The 22314-nt window shown below is 49.2% G+C and overlaps 1 protein-coding gene across 1 annotated transcript in view; it reads left to right on the top strand.

Moving 5' to 3' along the window:
- Positions 1 to 22314, top strand: part of GLG1 (golgi glycoprotein 1) — a gene marked incomplete at its 5' end in the record, with an annotated part of 66409 nt that overhangs the window by 18926 nt on the left and 25169 nt on the right. The window contains 7 exons of the mRNA XM_084294749.1: positions 4096 to 4128; positions 6646 to 6732; positions 10046 to 10261; positions 16689 to 16892; positions 17394 to 17465; positions 19129 to 19312; positions 21156 to 21370. Coding sequence (XP_084150875.1) covers positions 4096 to 4128; positions 6646 to 6732; positions 10046 to 10261; positions 16689 to 16892; positions 17394 to 17465; positions 19129 to 19312; positions 21156 to 21370 — 1011 coding nt within the window. The remainder of the gene's footprint in view (positions 1 to 4095; positions 4129 to 6645; positions 6733 to 10045; positions 10262 to 16688; positions 16893 to 17393; positions 17466 to 19128; positions 19313 to 21155; positions 21371 to 22314) is intronic.

Raw genomic sequence — 22314 nt, 5'->3', positions numbered from 1 at the left:
CACAGCTCCGTGCTGCTTTCTGAAATCGCCCTCTGAAGCACCGGGCAGCGTAGGGAGCGGGATTTTTTTTGGCACACGTCTCCCCTGCAGCCCTCCTCTTAACGAGGGTCTCCAAGTGGGAGCAGGGCACCGTGTGCCTCTGGGGCTCCCCAAAAACATCCCCCAGGCTTCTGCGGGTGGAGCTGAGAGTCTCACCGAAGGGATGCTGTGGGGAGTTGCCCCTCACCGCCGCCCCAGGCCTGTTTTTGCTTCCTGCCAGCTTCCCAGAGGAGTTCATCGAGGCGTCTCTCTGCGGTTTTGGCCTCCGCAGTGGGACAGGACGCGCTGCTTTTCAGCAACCAGGCGGCTTTCTGCCGAGAAGTTTCTTTGGGAGAGCTCGGGAATGAGTAACGGAGGAAGTCAGCTTTTTTTTCTGGCAGGGGCTGATCTCTTGAAGCATTTTGAAGTCCAAACTTCTGGCCCTTTGAAGCGGTGCCAAGGCAAGAACTGGCGTGCAGCATGGCTCTTCTCAGCTCTGTGCAGTACGGCGTGACAAACCTGAAAATATTTGATGCCATAAATGCTTTGGGACGTCCTACAGGCAGTTTTACACCACTGTCACCGTGGCCTTGGGGAGCCTCAGGTCTCCCTTGGGTTTTCCTGGTGGGTGCGTGGCACCTGGAGCTTTTCTGCCGAGTGTGTGGGTACGAAAATGAACTGCTGAAAATAGCTCCAAGGGGGTCCCTTAGCTCGGCCCTCCCCTTCCAGCTCAGCTAAAGCAGCGTGTGAAACCTGGGCTGAAATAACCCGGCTCTGTGGGAGCTGGGAGCCCGGTGCTGCGCTTCCTCCAAAAAACTCCTTTAAAATTGGGAATGATCAAGGTGAGAGGCTTTCGCTGCCACGGGTTTGGTTTTGGCGCCGCCATCTCTCGGCGTTGCGGGGCGTTTGGAGCGCGGCTTAACGAGTTGAACTCTCCTTGCTCACTAAACGTGTCATTAAGTTACGAAGCCTGCTCGTCTGTTTGGAGCTCCGGTTGTCTCCGGTTTAACTTCTGTATCGCACATGACTCTTGCAGGATTGCAGGATGTGTGAAAATGGCTTACTGTAGCCATCTGCTCGCTGGCACGCGCTCCAGGAAGTTTCAGCAGGTTGGAGGCATGGGTGGCTGTGCGATGGTTTGTTTTTTCTTTTTTTTTTTTCCTTTTTTTAAACAAAAGCCGTGTTGATTCTTGCCCAGGCTGCTGTATCTGCTGACGTTCCCCCGGGCTGTTCTGCAGAATCGCTCCTTGCCCTCGCCTGGGGAGGGGAAGGTCTGCAGGAGGGCGGCTCTCCCGGATCTCTCCTCGCTCCCTGCCTTGCACGGGGCTCGTGCTCTTTTCAGCCCTGATACCTGAGCACTGAATTGCCTTATTGTGAGCTGCCCATCCCAGCGGGGTGTGTTGGCACAAAGGGACTGCTGGTACCCAGGGGAAGGACGCAGCTCCCAGATCCTTTCCCTTGAGCAGCTCCACAGCCTCTGTGTTAGAAACCCCTGGGTCACCTCTCGGCAGGTAGTGGTGACAAATGTTTATTTGTGTAAGGTCAAAACGGGGAAATCCAACACCGGCTGGACCCCATGAGCTGATTTCTTCTGCGTATCCATCCGTGCTGTGCTCTGTAACGGGTCACACGTGCTGCCCGGACTGCTGCCTGCCCTCTCCTTCGTGGGAAGGCGGCTGCCTTAGTTGGCATCCTTTCCTCATTGATCCATCCAATCTCCTTGCAACCTAATCCTGAGTTCAGGTGGAGAACACCTGGCTTGCTCGGTCCTTTCCAATGAGTGCTTGCTGCTCTGGCCCCAAAAGATCAGTGGAAGCGGCTGCTGTCATCCCCTGCTCTGCAGAGGGATTAAAACCTGGGGATGAAGGCACTCACGTGGCTGGCCTCAGGCTCTCCTGTTTGCACGAGCGAAGGAAAGGAAGGTCAGGGTGGTGATTAAAGCGATCTGTGCAGAGCTCTCCCAAGACTTTGTTTCTTCCTTGGTGGACATTTAGGATTCTTGACTTGCTTATTACAGTCTGGTGGCATGAATCGTACCGGGGACTTGCCCAGGTCACTCTGTGGTACGGCTCCTTGAGCGAGCTGAGGCCGGGAGGATGGGGAAGGCGATGCTGGCGAGCTTGTGGCAGGGCTTCACACCAGCCTTTGGAGTTCACGGGGCTGTTGATCACGTGCAAGGCAGTGCTTTTTCTGTCTTAAACTAAACTGCTAAAAAGCAAGAGCCTGAAGGAGCCCGCAGGGACACGTCCCTGCTGTGAACCAGCCTTTAATCCTTCCGTCAGGTGCAAGCGGAGTCCTTCTCTCTCCTTGCTCTGTATGATGGCCTCCTCCCCATTGGCTTCCTTTCCCAAAACGTGATGTGGTGCAGCTCCTGGTGCTGTCTGCTCCTTACCTTTCCCTTATCCCCGTGGTTCCTGCCTCCCAGGTGGAGGTCATTCCTCCACCGAGGCTGCACCCACATGGCAGGAGGTGAGGACCGAGGGCTGCCGGCTCCGTCGGGCGCTGCTGCGAGCTGGAGCACTCAGCTCTGAGTGTAGGCAGGGCTCGCTTGGGGTCCCGTTGAGCTTCCACTGCTCTTCCCAGCAGCACTGAAAGAAATCAGGCTGGTTTTTTCAGAGCTGAGGTTTGCTGCAGAGCGCGGGGAAGGCGGGTATTTGAACGTCTGCTATGTTAATGTCGTGCGTTTCAGGAAAAGCTTGCCTCAGCTTCCCAGGCTGGTGCAAACCAGTCTGTTATCTCCCCGGGCTCATCTTTCCAGGAAAAAAGTTTTAATCTTTGCTAGATTTGAAGCAAAGTGAATGAGGTTGGAGGAGCTGAGGCAGCCAAGAGGTGCTTTGGGAAAGCTCTCTCTGGCCCTCCCAAGTCCTCCTGCTTGGCTGGCAGCAGATACGTCCTGGCCACAATGGGCTAATTGCACTGCTGACGTACAGAATTTCATGAAGAAGCTGGCCTGGGCTGAAACAGCGATGCCAACTGAGGGTATTCTGGCTGCTTTGGAAATTTGCTTTGTCACCGAGCGATTAGCACGGGTGCAGAAAGTTAAGGGGGAATCGCCTCCTAAGTCCCGATAGCGTTGGCTTTGGGGAGGTGCTTCTCTGAAACGGTGCAGTTTGGGTGTCATCCTGTTTTTTCTGTTGTGAGGACCAGTCCTGCAGTCTGAGGGTACCAAACAGGTGTCTGTTAGTCTCTAAGACAAAGCTTGAAACCCTAATTTTCAAGTTCATGGTTACTCCGGGAGAGATGGTTTGGGTGGTGACATCCTGACCAAACCGTGCCTAATTACAGTGAGCCTTCAGGTGATTTCTTTGTTTTAATTCTTAACTGCAGAAGTAATTTTTGCCACTTCCTGCTATACAAAGTAAGTGCTTTAGTTAATAATGGCTGTAATTAAGGGCTTGGAAGCCTTTCTGTGCTTCCTTTTTCCCATGACTTGTGTTTGCGCTCCCCGAAGCAGCGATGGTGCGAGCACCCCATGGTGAAAAAACACCTGCTTTGAGGGGCTCCTGGGCTGCCCCAGCTTCAGGGCTGGTTCTGCCTCGTCCCTGGGGCCCTGAGCTCTCTTTGGTGGCTGGAAAAGGAAAAAAAAAGCAGAAAGGCAACGAGTAGGGGCTGAAGGGATCAGCAGGAGGCAGGGCGCTGCCAGCAGCTCCCCCTGGAGCGCCACCGTTTGCTCCCAGAGAGTTACCTGGGCTGGCAAATTGAGGCAAGCTAGGCTGCCTTTGTCCTTCAGTTGTGTGCACGAAGGTGGGTTTTTGTCTTAACTCCATGGCCACATTTTCCTACAGGTGCTTTGTCGGTTTGGGAAGCAGGTCTGAGCACAAGCGTGCCCATTGCGGCTCTGTGGTAGTCACATAAAGGCTGCTGCTTGTGCCATTTGTGTTCTGCGGAGGTGGGACAGGGTTGTCCCTGGTGTTCCGGTCTTTCTGGCCCGTAGATACCATGTGCAGCTTCTAACGTCTCCTATCAGTTGTGTCAAATGGAAATCAGTTGGTGATATGGTAGTTCCTACGAGCTTATATTGTTCTGCGTGGTAAACGCAGCCGTGAACTGACGCGCCTTTTTTTTTTCTCCTTTCAGCCAGACAACGAAATCTCTTCAGACTGCAACCACGTAAGTACTCTTTTGTTTTATTCAGCCTTTCACTGCAGCATTCACAGCTCACGTTCCCTGTTTGGCACAGGGCTTGCAGAAGGCCTTGGTCAGGACACCCCTGAGTCGTTGGCCAACGGAGGAAGAGCACGTGGCGACTTCTGTAGCCCAGTATAGCCAGCACGGTCTTACTGGAGACTGCAGGAAGGAACATCAAGTGCTCCACACACTGTATTTCCGTGTCGGAGGAGGACAGCAGACGTCTTTCCCAATTTATTTCCCAATTTACGCTCGGGGGGTGGTTCCCGTGAGTTGCTGGGAGCAATACGCTGCGCTCCTTCTGGGAGAGATGTGAGCGGTGCTGAATTTAAACTCTCAGCTTCAGCTGTCGAAGCCTTCTGTATTGCTTTCACAGCTGCTAAATTCTTAGACTTGCTTGGGAAATGCCATCAGGGTGTGATATTTAGAGGCAGTTTGAACCACTTGGCTAGTTTTAGAGCAGATTCCCTCGCAGCACTGTGTTTAACACTGAGCAAACTGTTAGCCAGTTTTCAGACTATCAAGCTGACTCTTCAAATCCCAAGACTACAGGGAAAAAGGAAAAAAAAAAAAAAGGTCAGAGCTAAGATTGGCATTACATTTCCTTTGGCTTCTCTCCTTGGCCTTCTGTTACAGCACACGTTATCGGGATCCTTGATTTTTTAGCCATGGACACGAACAGACAAACACGTTCATCAGCAGTGGTCTTTGCTTCAGGTGCTTCAGAAGCTGTATTTAGGTTTATTATTGGAAGATAAATGCCAGGAGCAAGAGCCAGCTGTGCTGTACAAGCTGGCATTTCCAGTTGTTTCTAATTTAACCCTTAGCCCTGTGCCGCCTGACTTTGTGGCAGCTGTAACTCTGTGTTGCGTGGGTGAAGGGCGCATCAGGCTTCTGGTTTTAGGTCTTATTTTGGAGAGAGAGAAGACTTCAGTGTTAAAATGTGTACCTGGTGCTTAACCCATATGCCAGCAGAAATCCACGGTGAAAAAATGGAAAACCAGGCCACAGAGACGCAGTCTTGCTTCAGTTTTCTTTGCCTCTCTGCAGCCTTCTGGTCATCTCCTGGGAAAACATTGCCGAGCTCCAAAATCTGGGTTGTCAAGCCACAAGCATAACCTCCCTTCCGCCTGTGGGATGTTTTCCTTGGGCAATTCTGAATCGAGATGCCCTCCAGAGCCTGAGGTTGCACGCGCAGAGTGCCTTTGGATGCTGTCACCCCTTATTTTTGCCCTTCTGGTCCTGGCTGGGAGGCACGCACCGCTCTTTGCAAGGGCTGCCTGCTAGTTCACTCCTCTCTGTTAAACCTCTATGTTTACAACTTACACCCTCCAAAATAGGCTTGAATCATGTTATTTTATATATATATATTTTTAACTTCTCACAACTTCAGAGCCGTGAGGGGAGGTGTGGAAGATGGTGCGTTTCTAGTTCTTTGTGTTTGCACCCTCGTGGCGGCGATGCGGAGCTGCCTGCCCCGTGTCTCTGCATGTTCCTGCGTCTCCTCTGTGTACAACGCTTTTCAAAATAGGAGTTTGACCAAACTATTTAGCATTTTAATTCTTGCCGTGAAGGCAGAGCGTTTAAAATTAATTTTTAAAAACTGTTTAATCTTTATGTTAATTGAAAATGTTTAAATGTAACGAGTTCCTAGAGGAAACCAGATGAGCTAACAGAGCTGCTCTTGGGCAACCTCTCTGCAATTAATTTGCTGAGGTTTTGCTGCCTTTTATTTTTACTTTGTGGTGCCTGAGGAGGAGACCTGGGGTGTGTGTGTGTGTCTGCAGAGTGGAACTTGCCCAAGATTGATTCCTGCGGGATGACCCAATGCATCCAGGCTTCTGCATGAGCTAATCTCTGGCTCCTAGCAGAAGAGTCATCCTCCCTGAGCCGTCTTGCAGAGCAACCTGCAATGTATGAAACGGCTCAGCAGGAGAGAACCTGTAGGGCTGCACTGTGTCTGCCTCCAAAAAGCTGCCTGGGTTCAGCCCCTGGCAGAGGGAAGCGAATACGGGACCAAATGCATTGTCCCCTTCCTTTTTTTGCTAGGCTTTTTTAGCTTTTTCTATACGAAATCTGCTCGTATCGAGGACTTTGTTTCTGGTAAAGCATTTGTGTCAGGGAGATGAGCCACGGCACAGAAAGTGGTGGGCTAAAGATTGCTAAATATGCAGCAGGTGGCAAGCTACAGCTTTCATTGTGTGATCCCTTCTGGTTATGAAAATATCTTCATTAAATGTATTTCCTTGTAATGAGTCAGCTCATGACCTTATAGGGAGATTTCTAGCAGTCTGAATGTGTCCAAGATAAAACTCTTGAGGAAATGAAAGACAGAAGTTGTTGTCAAGGAGACTTTGCACTGATGGCTGTGCTGTGGAAGGACGAAGGTACCAGTGTGGGGTGTTGATGTTTGCTGCTTTTCTGAAGCGAAACAGCAATTCCTCATTATCCACGGGAAGCTCTTAAACCTTCATTTTGTCCTTTTTTTCCCCTCTCTAGCTCCTGTGGAACTACAAGCTGAACCTGACTACAGATCCGAAGTTCGAATCCGTGGCCAGAGAAGTCTGCAAGTCCACTATTGCAGAGGTAAGCCAAGAGAGGCACGGCTGCTCTTGTGGCACTAAGATTTTTCTTGCCTCCTTGTGACGGAAAATCAGTGTGCCAGCAGCGTTTTGGGTAAGCTCTTGCCTTATGTGCCAGATTCCTGGGTGTAATTCATGCAGCCTTCTTGCTGAAAAAGCCCGTGACCTTAGTGGTGCCGGGCAAAGGTACCAAAAAATGGAAGAAATGATGGGCTGATGTCCCTGTCAGCAAGTGCTCAACAGCTGTAGCAGGGTTGGTGTAGCAAGGGTTCTGCTGAACTTTTAGAGCAAGGCTAGTTTTGATTCTGGCTGGCTAGCAAAAGGGATAGACAAATTGACATCAAATCATGAATCAACATATTTTTTTCTTCTAAGCTCGAAGCTAAATACTCCAGGGACTCTCTGTTAGGAACTCCCTATTTTTAGAGTGCACGAGGAGCTGGTGCTCTGTCTCCAGCATCAGAACACCTCAGCCCAGCTTTCAAGACCTGATCACGTCTTTCCTTGTGCTCATTTTAGAGCTCCTGTGGCTGTGCTCTCAGCCTCACAGGGGAGCTGATGGGGCAAGAATCATGCTGCCTGGCATGATTTTTAAACTTGTCTTTTTAAAGGTTCAGTTCACTCTAGGTGCTGGCTCCTTTGTGGTTCCCCAGGTCCTCATGTGTTTGATGGAACTGTGTTGGGATCAACTACGCTGTTCCCTTTTCTTTACAAAATTTTCAGCTGATTTAAGAAGAACATGCATAGGTCTGAGAAACTGAGGGTGTCAACAGCAGCATGGCCCCAAAAGTTCAGGAATTAGTGGGATAGATGAGGGATGTGCCACTGCTGTTTCCTCGTGGCTGACTACGGCCCATTTCTCCTTCTGTTAGCACCAGCTGAGTTGTGGTAAGAATAGCATGAGTGATAAAGCATTTAGAATAAGGAAGGGTCAAGGAAAACAGCCAACACGGAAGGCTGGAGTATTGAACAGTGGAAGGAGAACGGCTTGCATGGAAGCTTTATGTTGTGTTTGGAGTTTGGTAGCTCCCAAAATCAGGCACTGCCTGTTGGATCCCGCTTTTTGCAGCCACAGGAAAGATTTTTCCCTCCCTGTTTCATGTCATGAGACTACTGCAGAATTTTTACAACCGAGGCATTCTTGAAAATGCTCTTTTAACAGTCTGTGTAATTACCACTTCTGTACAGTGACAGCCTGGCACTGTAAATGGTGCCCTCTAAATCTGGGATACGTTGTCTAAAAGCAGCGGGAGCAGCACAGAACTTCAGCTGTGTGTTAACCAGTGGAGTTCTGCTTAAATTGTGGTGAACGATGGCATGAATTGCAGGTATTTTACCTTCGAGTGCTTTTTATTGAAAGGAAGAAGAAAGGCTGGATAAGTATCAATCTTGTTTGATCTTCTGACACCTGATTCTGAGGCAGGTGCATAAACCATGCTGCTAATTTATGACAGAATTTCTACAGAAGTTGAACATACAGCGGGCAGTGTGCTGTTAACATGCTGCCTAGTAGTATTTGTCTTTAGCTGATGCTACCAAGTAGGTGTTCTCTTGTTGTGTGACTGAGCTTGGAGTCTTAGTATTGCTTCGTATCAAGAACAAAAGACTACCAGAAGAGCAATTCCTAGTAAAAAGTCATTCGGGTATTGATGACGATCCCAACTGGGTACATTCTGGAAATCCCACCTTAAATTTTATCAGCTAATCATAGATTTGATGTGAATGCCAACTTTTTCCTTAACTGTTGCAATGCTATGAGCTTGGGCCTTAGTTTAAATCCAGAATTACAGCTGGTTGCCTTAGAAGTGGTGAGGCAATAACGCAACCGCTTGGCCTACCATGCAGCTCCGGGGCTGTTTCCAAAGCTGGGCTCTTGGCACACGACACCCCGAGATTAAATACGAAATGCTCTACCAGTCTACACCTGCCTTCAAATAATCTTTTTTTTAAAATGTTGCATGTTTTAGCTCTTACATGGAAAAAATGGCCTCATAAAGTGAGGTGGAGGCAGACCTGTTTCATTCCTTGCATCTGACCCATCTGAGTCTGTCACAGGATGCCCTGAATTAATTCTTCTTCGAATTAGTGTCTTCCTAGAAATGTGTCTCTATTAAGATTTGCAGTGTGAAGATTCCAACGTGGTGTTGGAGAGTTGAGGAAACGGCTCGCTGCACCTCTTAGCGCTGCCCCTGCCAGGTATCAGAGCCCAGCTGGTGTTTGGGTTGCTGTCAGAGCTCCTTTGGGACCAACGAGCCCTCCAGCATCTGCACAGGAGCAAATCCTTGCAATCAAGTCAACCCACGTACCTATTGCTTGACAAATGCTTGCGGCTGGACTTTAGCATCTCACTGTCAAGCGTGCTGTCCTCGTGGCTTCAATTTCCAGCATTCCTCTTAATGGGATGCCAGCACTGAGCACATATTTCAGCGTGGACATACCAGGGCTGAGAGGTCTGTAATTTGGGTCTTCTCCTGATCCCAGCCCTCCTCAGGGAGCAGTCGCAGCTGACGAGCAGCCTCCTTCTCCCCCGTCTTTGCAAAGTCCCTGCCAAAACCTCCTGCATCTCTTACTTCTGGAGGTGATGTTCCTGCCTCGCTGCCTGCTTCCCCGAGCAGGGCAGGCTGTGATTTAATTTGGGGACCTGTCTGCTCACATACGCTGCCCTCCGATCCCCGCGCAGCTTTCAGCTTCTGTTAGCGCTGATTTTTTTTTATTTTTATTTTTTCAGACCGCTCTGTAAAATGGTTTACTGCCAACAGTCGGTTCCTGCGAGCCTGATAAAAACGAAATTGAGAATTTTCCTGTACAGTAATATTTTCAGCTTGCAGCAAGTTATAAACAGTTCGATAAATATTGTGTTGGCTTTTGAATCATTCTCACTTCTAGCCAAACTGCTATATTGTGAGAGGTCAGGTGGTTAATGGGGGTCCGAGCGTGATTTAGTGATGCTGTAATATGCTCCGTTTTCTAAATAAAGGTTCTCAAACTATAATTTCTCCTACAAATGCACATGATTGCAGGGGTTCAATGTGATTATTATGAAAGATGATTATTGAGCAAGAGGGCTTATAATCCTCAAGGTCACTGCGTTTTCTTTCTCCAGATACTGGCACAAATGAGGCATTTTTCACTTCTGAGGAATTTTCAAGTGTTCTGACTTGCTGAAAATTGACCCAAAGCCGAGAGAGTTTCTTTGCCAGCAGGTTTTGAAACTGTGGATGCAAGTTTCTTTGAGGATACTTCTAAAAAACCAAACAAAAGGTTAAAATCAGTAGCTGCAGCCCCACTGTACTGATATTCTTCTTTTCTTTTAACAGATCAAGGAGTGTGCAGATGAACCCGTTGGTAAAGGCTTCCTGGTGTCGTGTTTGGTGGATCACAGAGGCAACATCACCGAGTACCAGTGCCATCAGTACATCACTAAAATGACAGCCATTATCTTCAGCGATTATCGGCTGATCTGTGGCTTCATGGACGACTGCAAGGCTGACATCAATCTCCTGAAATGTGGCAGCATTCGACCCGGAGAAAAGGTATCCAGAGAACATGGAGATTGTCGATGGGGTTGTAAAAGCGATTCGCTTAAGGAAAATGATGTGGATTCTGCACCCGTGTTATTGTCTTACTTGCAACTGAGAAAATCCGTGGCGTATTTAATCCATCTGCAAAGGATGTCCTGATTCTGCAGAGTTCCTTTTTAATAAATAGGCATTTATCGCTCTGAGGAGCTGCTGTTCCCAGAGACGACTTTCATTTGTCTTCCCTTCACCTGCTGCACCCCAGGTGAGGCGGTAGGCAGCTGGCTTTTGGATTGCTCTCTGTCAGGCCTGACTCGGTATGATGAAACCAGGCACTAGATTAAAGCACGCCTATTGCTAGACTCATTGCACAGTCTTGTCGTTGCTGTTGCAGGAAAGTTATCAAGGTAATGCACCCTGTGCTAACCCGTAAGATGTGCAGTGACAGAGGGGTTCAAGAGCTTCTATTTGTTCGCTTTTTCTTTTCCCTGTCCACCCCAAAAGAAGAGTTTGAAGGGTACTTACACCTAGCATCACAGATCAGTAGCACTGATCTAATACTGTGCTGGTTTTCCTAAATAAATCAGGGCCAAATGAGACTTGAGTGGAAGTTGATGCAGAGAACAGTTTGTGGTTATTAGATGTGAGTTTATTTTCATTGCCCTGCCTTTCCTTCCCTACTTCAGTGAGGCAAATGCAGGCAGCAGTTATGTGGTGCTGCATGAGCGAGGGCCTTTCTTGATGGTAAGTTTTATTTTTAGGAATAAAGTTAAAATTAGCCTTTCAACTTTTTACAGTGCTCTCTAAATTATAGTTCTTCCGTTTTTAGGAATTAGGCTGTTAAATCGGCTATTAATGAGGAGGTGAAAAAATGTAATAAATATGCTTTTGTTTAAAAAAAAACCAACACAACTGGATGCTAAGCTATCTTGTCATAGTGAGTCTTTCTTGTTTGAGATGTTTGTTGCTCTAAGCAGCTTTGCATCCATGGGGTGTTAAATTGAGGTCCTGCTGTATGTTCCAAAGACCCAGCTGAGCAGCACAAAGCACAAGAATACTTGTTTTCAGCACAGTCCTTGTTTTCAGGAATAAAAGCAGCTGTAGAAGTGGGAGGAACTTGCAGGCACCGTGGATTCAGACTGGAGAAGGCTTTCTCCATAAAGTAGCATCTGCCTTTTCCTCTCGTGAGTCTCTTCATCCCCCGTGAGAAGGTGCTTCTGACAGTCCCTGGGGGTTGGAAGAGTTTCTGGGAGTCCTGGCTGCCAGGTCTGCCTGCTACCTGTGGCGTCACCGAGTTAAAATGAGTTAAAACCAAAATAGTTGTGCTAGCATGGAAGGGACCTAGGTGATGATGGGGACCTCAGCGTGGATTTCAGGCAGGTGAGCCGTGTCTGCCCGTGCTGGCAGGTTTGTTAACACGGGGGTTACTTCTGCAGCCCGTGTCCCTTTTCTGGTCCGTGCCTGCCACTCGGGGCAGCAGCAGCAGCAGGCACGGATGGCAAAGTGAGTCCATGACCGGCTCTTTGTGGGGGCTGGCGCAGTTTGAGCACGTTCCTCGCTTTTTTGGTGCCCAACCCAGGATATTTTGCCGCGGTTCGGGAAAGCGTGGCAGCCTGTCGGATGATTTCCTTTGTTGTGCTGTCATCATCGGCACTTAGAGCAATTGGAGTGTTTTGTACTGCTATGGGAACAGCTATAAATGGCTGTGCAAGCGTTTCTTTTGTTGGTGTTCTGTGCTGTCCCATTTCTGCTGTGGAGAAATCGCATCTCATTTACTCCCATCAGATGCTGGTTGGGGTTTTGTTTCCGTGCTGCAGCTTCTGAGAGTTGCCTGGAGAGAAATAGTCGTTAGCCTTTTGTGTGGCTGAACATAGCTGCGAATTTAATAAATGGGATCTGGACACCTGAGGAGAAAGATGAGGGAAGAGATGCGTCTCGTTTTTATGGAGATAAGCGCTGCTAGACCGCTAACTGCACCCACATCAGGCTGCCCATGGGCTGCAGTATTACCTGTGACAGCTTCATCATCGTAGCTGGGGTAAACGGGCTGCTTTAACTGTAAAAGGCTCCTCAATAGGTATTCTTGCAGCTGTTCCGCTAGCTAACCGTCTTCCTTTTCTATCCTTTATTTTAGCTTTTTATTTCCTAATTGAGTTCTGTTCCTGCTGCTTTTGTTGTTTGTGATGTAGTGCTTTCTGTGCTTTCTCCTCCACGTTTTCTTGTTGGCTTTCTGTTCTCTAAGAGCCGAGAAGTGCAGCCTGGAAGTCTCAGTCTGAATGTAGAATTCATTTTGCAGGACGTAGAAGAAAGGTTGTACAAGTGTCACTTGAAAGCATTAAGTTTCGTAGCGTGCCTGGATTGTGTTTTTTTTTTTTTTTTTTTCCCCCCCAGTTCCTGGAGAAATGTTTAGGAGCAGATTCGGTCACCTTCCCAGTTGGCTGTTGTGCTTTATGTTGAGTGTGGTCTCCTGGCATTTAAAGCCTGCTTTGTCTTTGTGTGATAGGAATCTAATTTGAAATTGAAATCAGGAATTGTAACTGAGCTCTTCTTCTCGAGCTGCCTGTCAGAACGAGCTCGAGCTCGCTGCTTTCCCACTCCCAGTAATTCAGGGGCTTGGAGCAAATTAATGGCAGCGTGGAGCTGCCCTGGTGCTAATTCGGGTTTCACCAGGATGTCCAGGCTGGAGCTGATTATTGCCTGTAATTAAGGGGACAGAAGTGTACATCTGTTGTAGCAGTTTGCCAGGTAATAGTATTTTTCAGATTCCTGAAATAGACCCACAAAGAGACCAGTGTGGATGCTCTCGCGCTGTCCCTGCTTCCACAGGAGTACTGGACGATCACTGAAGTCCAATAATTTCAGTCTCATTCACACGGAATGCTACTAGGACACTGCTGTCAGCTGAAGTGCTGGGAGACACCTCATCACGATCAATCCCTGCCATCCTGGCACCCAAACCAGCCCCACGGGGGAGCTTTGACAGATCTGCTGGGCCCAGAGGCTGCTGGTTTCCCAGGGCTGCCCCAGGCTGTTCGGAGCACGGTGCTGTGCAGATAAGGCAGGTTGTGTTTTCCCTCCTGTGTGCCGCTTGTTGTACTCTTATCTGCTCACTTTCCGAGGTCATCTCTGCGAGTGTGCAGCTGGAGCAGCTGAGCTCAACGGGTGCCAGGTCCCAGGCAGAATAAAGTCTGTGCGGGGGAGCTGCCGAAAATGAGAAAAAATAAACAGGGATTGCAAAGCCTAAACTATTTTTGTGGGGAGGGCCTCGGGATAGAAAAAGAGTAGCAAGAAACGAGGTGTTTAAAATTCTGTCTTTCCCCCAAGACATATGCCCAGAGGTTGAATTTTGGCCAGAAGCATTAAAGTCTCTCAAAGCGTTGTGCTGAAGTGAGGTTTGCTCTGGCACATTTCACAGAATCACAGAATCACAGAATTTCAAGGTTGGAAGAGACCTCAAGGTCATCGAGTCCAACCTCCAACCTAACGCTAACAGCCCTCCACTAAACCATATCCCTAAGCTCTACATCTAAACGTCTTTTGAAGACTTCCAGGGATGGTGACTCCACCACTTCCCTGGGCAGCCTGTTCCAATGTCTAACAACCCTTTCAGTGAAGAAATTCTTCCTAACATCTAACCTAAAACTCCCCTGGCTCAACTTAAGCCCATTCCCCCTCGTCCTGTCACCAGGCACGTGGGAGAACAGGCCAACCCCCACCTCGCTACAGCAAGAACTGCAGCAAGAATTTAGAACTTAGTTCCATTTTTCTGTGGCTTCAAGTGCCATAGGACAGTATTGAGAAGTTGTTCGTACCCTTTGTGGTCTAAATATATCGTTTCATAAAATGACGCGGAGTTTCAAGACACCCCATCCTAGATAATTATCTTGTATGTTTAACGGATCTCTGCAACTTTGGGGTGAAATTCTTTAAGAATTATAGCGATGAGGCAACAGCTCCAAGAAATGTGCAAGTTTTTTTTAGATTTGGTCTCTTGTATTTCGATATTGTGCTGGAGAAGTGAAGCCTAGACTCTGTCGGTCCCTGCAGCGATTCTGGGGAGTCCTGACTTGGGGAAAACGCTCAGAGGTCTTCAGCTGTAAGGTGGAGGTTTTTTGGTGACAAGGTGTCGGAGAGAGAAACAGCTTTCTGGGGGCACAGTCTTTAATTACAGGCTAATATTTGCTGTATTTAAGACTTGAAAAGGTGGGAGAAGTTAGAATGCACTTCAGTAAGGCAACAAGTGTACACCCGAGTGGGATTTTTGTATGCCTTTGTGATGCATGGCACAGATACGATGAGCTGGTGGCCCTTCACCTTGCCAGGAGCTCGTGTTCTGTGCTTAGTGATGCTCGGCTGGGCTGGGCATTTAAGCATTTACCTTAATTAAGCTTTGAAAACTCAGGTTGCTCCTTTCAGCCGGTAGTAATTGAGCTGACATTTCTCCAAATCACATCCTCCGAGCCCTGCCCGTGTTCCTCCCTCGGCCAGCAGCGCGGTGCCTTCACGTGACGAAGTAGCCAGGACCTGCACGAGGTGACTTACCTTGGGGCTGCCCCTTGAAGGAGCACGGTGGCCGAAATTCAGCACAAGAGCTGACCTGTACGTGGGTCTGACTTCACTCTGGTGTGGTTGAAACCTGCTCTCGTACAGGGCAGCAGCACGGGGTAGCCAGCACTGCAAGCTGATGTACCCAGACGTAAAAATGGTTTGCAAAGCGGTGCGGTGAATTTGTTACAACACGCTGTGTCCTTGGGACGCGACAGTAAACACCCAGTGTCCTGCATCCATAAATCAGTGTCTTCTCGCTGGTTAAAATGGGTTTAATTTCACGTTGGCCACGCTGGAAGAAACCTGGCAACTTCTGCCCCTCCAGAAGAGCGTTTGCTCTTGCCAGCTCCTGTCTGTAATCACTGCTTCGGGCTGACCACGAGGATTTGGGGAACGGAGTTTGTGTTTGGCGTGGTTACGGGTAAATGGCAAGTTCAAGTCATGCGGTGAACGTGCTCCTCTAACTGGCATCGCTCGGGTTGCTGTTGGGGTCAGCCCTAAAACGGCTGGTGGTATAGAATTAATTTCCTCAAAGGTGCTGATTCCTGGCCAGCGTGAGCAATTTGCCAGCTCCCACTGCAGGGAAAAACCAAACAAACGGAGGGGGCTGGGGAGTGTGGTTTTGGGGTTTTCTGCTTTTTAGGAAGGGAACTGCTTTTAGCCCTCTGAACCTGACGGTGCATCCGGGTGTTGCTTCATGACTTCAACGGGCTGATTCCGCCTGTGCTCCCAGCGGGGCAGAATTAAAACGGGAATCGAAGGAGGAGGAATGGCAGAACAAAGTTTTGGGAGGGTTGCTTGGCTTTGAGTAGTCAGGGTCACGTTTTAAGGATGCAGGTCCCTTGCTGGTGCTCACCGATGTGGCAGCGTGAGCTGGAAAGCTGTCCCTGAGCAGTCACTGCGGTGCCAGCTTCGGTGGCTCGGTTGTATGCAGACGTTCAGACCTCGTTGTACCCTCTGCCTGCCCGACATGAGCTTAGGGGCAATGTCCTCTCATGGCACGGAGGCGTGAGTTAGGGAACTGGAGGTACAGCAGGTTGTCTTTGCAGGAAAAACGTGCAGAAGCCTTGATCTATTCCAGAAGTGTTCCTGTTTTTTGAGGAACTGGACCCATAGGGATATCAGGGGGGTGTGGATCTCCTCCTAAACACACAAAAAACGTAGGAAGGGACCAGGAGCCTTCATCAGCCTCGTGCTGCCTCTTCCCTGCTCTATTACAGAGCGTGGGCTCTGTTTATTTTGTGGACTCTGGTCGTGGACCCATGTTGTCTTTGGGCTCCCTCGGGCTTGCTGGACAGTGGACTTGGGGTACGGTGTTGGGCCAGAGCTGCTTTTTTGTCCAAGACTTCACCTACCACTGAACACTTTGAATTTTTTAATTCCTTTTTTTTTTTTTTGGAGGCCTTAGCACCAAGAATCCTGCGTTTGGCCAAAGTTCCCTTGTGGCCCTTTTAGCTTTGCTCCTGATCACCCCCCTTGGTGAGGGCTTGCCTCGGCATGGAGAAACACTGCTTTATCTCCCCCCAGGATGTTGTTAGCATGATGCTGGCACTTGCTGTTGCCATGGCAAGAGAGAGCCGCGTGGGCAGAGAGGTAATTCGGCTGCCTTGGTGAACTGCTCCGGGTGGTGGCAATCCCATTAAGTCCCACTGAACCAAACCCAGAGCCCAGCAAGGGGGAATGGCACGGTGACCATCAGGATGGAGATATATGAAGTGTGGGGACGGGGCAGGCACCGACAGCTGCCTCTCTGGATGTAAATGTCATTAATTCTGAGCTCTGCGTGTAGGTGGTTTGTTTCTTGCTTCATTTCTGCGGTGCTAATCCAGCGTCACGGGTCACTGGGCTGTGTAAATGCCTGGGTTACAGATTCTCTCTTGCTCTTGCCGTGCAGGATGCCCACTCGCAAGGGGAGGTGGTGGCGTGCCTGGAGAAAGGCCTGGTGAAGGAGGCGGAGGAGACCGATCCCCGGGTGCAGGTGTCCGATCAGTGCAAGAAGGCCATTCTTCGGGTGGCCGAGCTCTCCTCCGATGACTTCCACCTGGACCGGCACCTCTACTTCGCCTGCCGGGACGACAGAGAGAGATTTTGTGAAAACGTGAGTAGTTTCCTCCAGCCTTCAGTAAAAATAAATAAAAAAAAATGAATGCATTGGGAATGGGAGTGAAATGTTAGCGCGGAGCCTGAGCAAGATCGTGTAACGCTGAAAACAGGCACCTTGTAGCTGTCATTTTGCAATAAATCTGGTATTGAGTTCACTTGCCCAACAAACAAGCATTATTTTTAGTGGGTTAATGGGCTGAGCGGGCATCGGGGGTGTGCAGGGGAGTGGAGCCTCTCGAATGGGGAGGAGGCAGCAGAGGTGAGTGGTGCTCAGTCAGAGTTAGCTTTTGTCTGCTGACGGGCTGCTTGCTAAAAGGGGGTTGAATGCGATCAGATTTTAGAAAAAAATAGCACTGAAGCCATCACTGTCACTTAAAATATTAACTTTAACATCTTTCAAGGTTATAAAAGAAATCCCTTGCGGCGTAGTTTAGCCTGCCCGTGAAGCATCAGCTGCCCCATCTCTAACGGTAAATATTGCTGTTCTGCTTCACAGACGCAGGCTGGGGAAGGCCGAGTTTACAAGTGCCTCTTTAATCACAAGTTTGAGGAATCAATGAGTGAGAAGGTAGGTGTCTGTCTCAGGGAGACACGTCCTTAATGCAGAAACCGTCGGGTCCTTCGTCAGCCCAGGCTCCTCCGTTGTTCCTCGCCCGTGCTGGGGAAAATCCATCACCTCCGTGGTCCGATAACAGCCGCTCCAGCAGAGCCTTTGCTTTGATACGCTTGTGTTCCCAGCTCCATGCTGATAGCTTGGATTAATTGCGTTCGAGTTCCAGCCTTTAAAGTTGAAGGATTTAAAGAAATCAAAGCTTTTGGGAGGGTAATTGGGGAAGGGAAGCTCGGAGCTGAAGTGGGAGCGCTGTGATTTAAGTGCTGAAAGTGGAAGCTGCCGCGTGGTGGGTATGAGCCTTGGTAAACGCTCTCACAATGTGCACGTCAGAAACAAAATGACCAAATGTCTTGGCACGGGAAGCTGTCTATTTTATTTTGTTTTCAAGGCTTTAGGAGGCTGACTACAAAGTAGGGAAGTGCGTGGGAAAGAGGCACAGCTGAGTTAGGGAAGTTTTCCTTGTGCTGATCCTGAGGATGTGCTCTGCAACACCACCAACAAAGTTGTTCGGGAAAGTCAGTCCTGAACGCAGTTTGTGTGCAGCTGTGTCAGCGTAGGTGTTTGAGGGAGGCAGCAGTGCCTTCAGTGATTTCTGCAGCAGCAGCATTTTGGGGATTAAAAGGAATTACATCAACTGAAGGGATACCAAGATGGGAATCTGTAAGGCCTTCTTCGGAGCAGCTCTGCTGAAGAAGCCCAGTGCAGAGGCTGGGGGTGATCAGACTCTTTTCCTTAAACACATTAGCCATCTGCAAGCTTACTTCCAATTAACAAATCCAAAGCTGAGGGAGTAATCCCCGAGGGCTTGAAAGGTTTCATTCTGTACAGACAGGTTACCAAACCGGGCTGCTCTTTTTGCTTAGCCCCTTTTATGTTGTACAGAGGCTGTTTTTGCGGGGTCTCTTCCACCCTAAGCTGCCTGGCTTTGTAAGGCCTGGATATAGGGTGTCGAGAGGTCAGGCAGAGCTGCAGCAGATGGCTTGGCAGGGAGGGAGCTGGGTGCTCTGAGGGCCCAGTTTGCCGAGCAGCAGGGGCACAAAATCTGCTCTTGCTTTTGTGGCTGCCAGGGTGGGACAGGCGAAGTCGTTGGTGTTGTGGGAGCTTAAAGGGTTGTTCTCGCAGCTCCTGGGCTCAGGTCTGGGCACAGCACATCCTTGTGAGTCCCACCGCTTGTGGGAAAATGGGAAGAAATTCCTGGCTGTTGTCTGATGGCACAAATCCCCAGAGCCTGCTGCTGTGTAAATGTGACTGGGAAAAGTTGCTGCTTGAGGGCACGGGGTGAGCGTGTACCAGAGCTGGGATAAATGTCAGCGCCTGATCTCAGTTACTGCCGTGAGTCATGCTCCCAGCCAGCGCCTTTCACAGACAGCGGGATGAATGTGCAGTTTGAAGCAGGGATCCCTGAAAAGAGAGCCTTTAAAACCCTCGGCCTGTCGACCTGTGTGGGTTGTTAACCGCCCAGCTTCTGTGAGCAGAGCCAGATTTAACTGCAGTCCAGCTTAACCGCGTGAATTTTAGAGCTTTAGTCTTTTAAAAACCCAGCCTGAAGCCTAGGCAGCAGCATCCAGCTCTCTGCTGTGCCACGTGGAGGCTAATCCAGTTACCCTGTCCCCTGCAGTGCCGTGACGCGCTGACCACACGCCAGAAGCTGATTGCCCAGGACTACAAAGTCAGTTACTCACTGGCCAAGTCCTGCAAGAGTGACCTGAAGAAGTACCGCTGCAACGTGGAGAACCTTCCCCGCTCCCGGGAGGCCAGGCTGTCCTACCTCCTGATGTGCCTGGAGTCGGCTGTGCACAGAGGTGAGTGGAGCTGACCCGAGAGATGCCACTTGTGGGGTGTTGATGTTAAAAGTTTTCCCTTGGACGTTGAACGAGCAGCTTCAGCTCCTATTTGTGGTCACCTCCTCCAAGTAACCTCCCATCATCTGTTCCAAAGGCAGGTTTCCTCATTGTGACGCTTTCCTTGGCGGTGTTTTGAGGATGAGGATAGCTGAGTAAGCCTCTGACACTGGCTTTTATTGCCTAGGCAAGAAGTTTAAAATGCAAAATAGTAAATCCCACTTGGACTGATGTGTAATCGCAAATCCTTCTATTCACTATGGACTCAAACAGCTCTTTTTTTTTTCCCCTCCTGTGCAGTAAGCATTAACTATGGTGCTAGTTTAAAACACAACGGGCATCTTGTTTATCACCACTCGGGGAAAGACAGGGCTCACTCCCATGCCTCCACTTAATCCTGTGCCTCTTGTAAGTAATGTCTCTTCCTCTACAGTTATGTAGGTTGGGTAAATGCCTTAATTTCTATACCCCTTCCCTAGTTTATGCTGCATAGAAGGCTGGTAAGTGTGAGAACATCCTTTATACACTTAAGACATCTCTGGCTTACACTAACTTAACACCAGTGACTGTCCCAAAGGCAATATAGGCCCCCCTGTACAGCGAGACCTCGTTGAAGGTTCTCCATGAAGTTGCCATAACGTGTAAAAATGGCATGTTTTAATCCTCTGCATCTGCACTGGAGAACTGTTTGTGTTTCCCCTGGCGTGCAGCTGGTGGTTTATGATTCAGCGGCATGGCTGCGTGCTGCAGTGCCTCTGGCACAGGAGGGGAAGGCGAAGGCTGCTGTACCTCTGCAAGCAGCCTGCATTCACGAGTTTGAATAGCTCGTCCTTTCTGATTGATGTGGAAATGATGTGTGCTGTTTGCAGAAGAGTTTTCTTCCTCACCCTGCAGTAGGGCAGGTGTTTTCCTGATTTACAGAAAACTTCTGTTCAGTTCCTGACTTCAGCTTCCACAGAACAGGCTTTGGTGTGGCTCAGGCATGAAGCACAGCCCTGGAGGAACACTTGTTGTCCCTCACACTCCCAAGTATTTGCCCAAAAATGCCTGGGAGCCCCTGCGGTGTGGTAGGGCCTCCGTTAGTGGGGAGCTGTGCCCGTGTGAACAGAGCGTGGTGGGAGGCTAGGGAGGAGAAAAAAGCCATCACATTCCTCTTGATTCCCAAAACAACCTATCTAGATGGGATTATAGAAGAGCTGACAGTGGATGTAAACGTTTTTAAAGGTAAACTTTGTACCACAGTTGGTTAGCTAGACGCTCAGTATGTTCTCCTGGTAATGTGTCCTATTTTTTTTTTTTTGGCTTCCTGAGCACATATGTACTGTTGATCTAGAAAACCTTTCCTCAGAGAAGGCATTTACCATGCTGTCCAGACAGATTCCTCCTCCAGTTCCGTATCAAGCTGGTAAATTACCAGAGGTGACTTCCATTCCCAGAGTTAAAAGCACACACTGGAGTGTACAGGTGGCAGGTAACCCGTGCAGCAGAGCTGCAGATGCACCGAGCGTTTTCAGCTGCTCTTCAAAAGCAGCTCCTGTACTGCGGGATCCAACATAATATTCTCCTCATCTTCCCAGAAGCATTTTTTATCCACAGAACTGTGATCTTGGAGGTTCAGTGAAATGAAAAGATCCAAAGCAATGCTTGGTCTAGTCCCCAGGTGCCTGCCGTGGCACGCTGGTTGCCATCAGGATTTGCTCATCTTGTGGGTGCTGTCCCTGTCCTTCCAGCACCACGGTAGCCCAAAGAATCCAGGTCGAGAAGGGCGCCAGGACTAAATCTCGTCTCCTTCTCTTGGCTTTAGGTCGGCAAGTGAGCAGCGAGTGCCAGGGCGAAATGCTGGACTACCGGCGCATGCTGATGGAGGACTTCTCCCTGAGCCCCGAAATCATCCTCAGCTGCCGGGGGGAGATCGAGCACCACTGCTCCGGCCTGCACCGCAAAGGGCGCACGCTGCACTGCCTGATGAAGGTGGTGCGGGGGGAGAAGGGCAACGTCGGGCTCAACTGCCAGCAGGCGGTAAGGGGGCTTTCCTCACCTCGGGTCTGGGGAGCGGGGCTGCTAAAGCACTCACGGGCAGCGACCTGCCTGTCGGTTACCTGTTACCGTGATAGGAAGTGTAACTTTGGGGTTTAGCAGCACGTCAGCAGTGCTTCCTTCTCAAAAAATACCACCTGAGTTGCTCTGGGTTTTGTATTTGATCTCCAGCACTTCTCGTGTTGCGGAAGTCTGTCCTGGATGTAAGCTGTAGGGAAACCTTATGTTTTAAAACATTCCCTCTCCTTCCCCTCCTGTGCCTCTGTTGGTGGAAATGCTCCAAATCGTCTCAAAGAAACTCCCCACTCAGTATTTTTTACTTTTGCTATTTGATCTTGAATGATGGATGTGGAACATCAGGGACAGCGTGCTGCTGCGCACCGTTGTGGTTGCAGCCACTGAAGCGAATGGTCATTCTTCTCCAAAATACCTTCTTAAAATGGGCTGATTCTTTTTTTGCCTTTTTAAAAATTTAGTTTAGGCCCAGTTGTGTCCCATCTGTAGTCTCTTTAAATTGAAAGTGATTATTTAATACTTTTCCCAGCTCGTTAGTGCTGCTTAACATGGTGTTATGTTTCCATACCTAATCCTGGTTTTAGTGACCCTTCAGCCCACGTGTGTGAGATGAGCCTGGAAAAGTGACACCAATGCAGACAGCAGCTGAGGAGTGCTCCTGCTGATGTAGGAGTTTGGGAGATGGATGCTCTTGACCTCCCACGATACATGGAGCTTCCATAGTCCATTTCCACTGGAAATGTAGTTTAAAGCCTGGGGCCAAAACGTTGCCATTTATGCTATCCTAAATGTTAGCTGCGTGTGTTGTCAAAGAAATGAGTATCTGCTATTTTTTTTAAGGCATAGGACATTTCTGTGATGAAATTTCAAATGTGAACCTAAACTTTCTGCCTCAGTCCTTGAGTACCTGC

This window comes from Netta rufina (genome assembly GCF_964035555.1).
Source record: "Netta rufina genome assembly, chromosome: 13".
Classification (NCBI taxonomy): domain Eukaryota; kingdom Metazoa; phylum Chordata; class Aves; order Anseriformes; family Anatidae; genus Netta; species Netta rufina.
The sequence above is the reverse complement of the archived record's forward strand: the minus strand, read 5'-3'. Positions and strand labels throughout refer to the sequence as shown.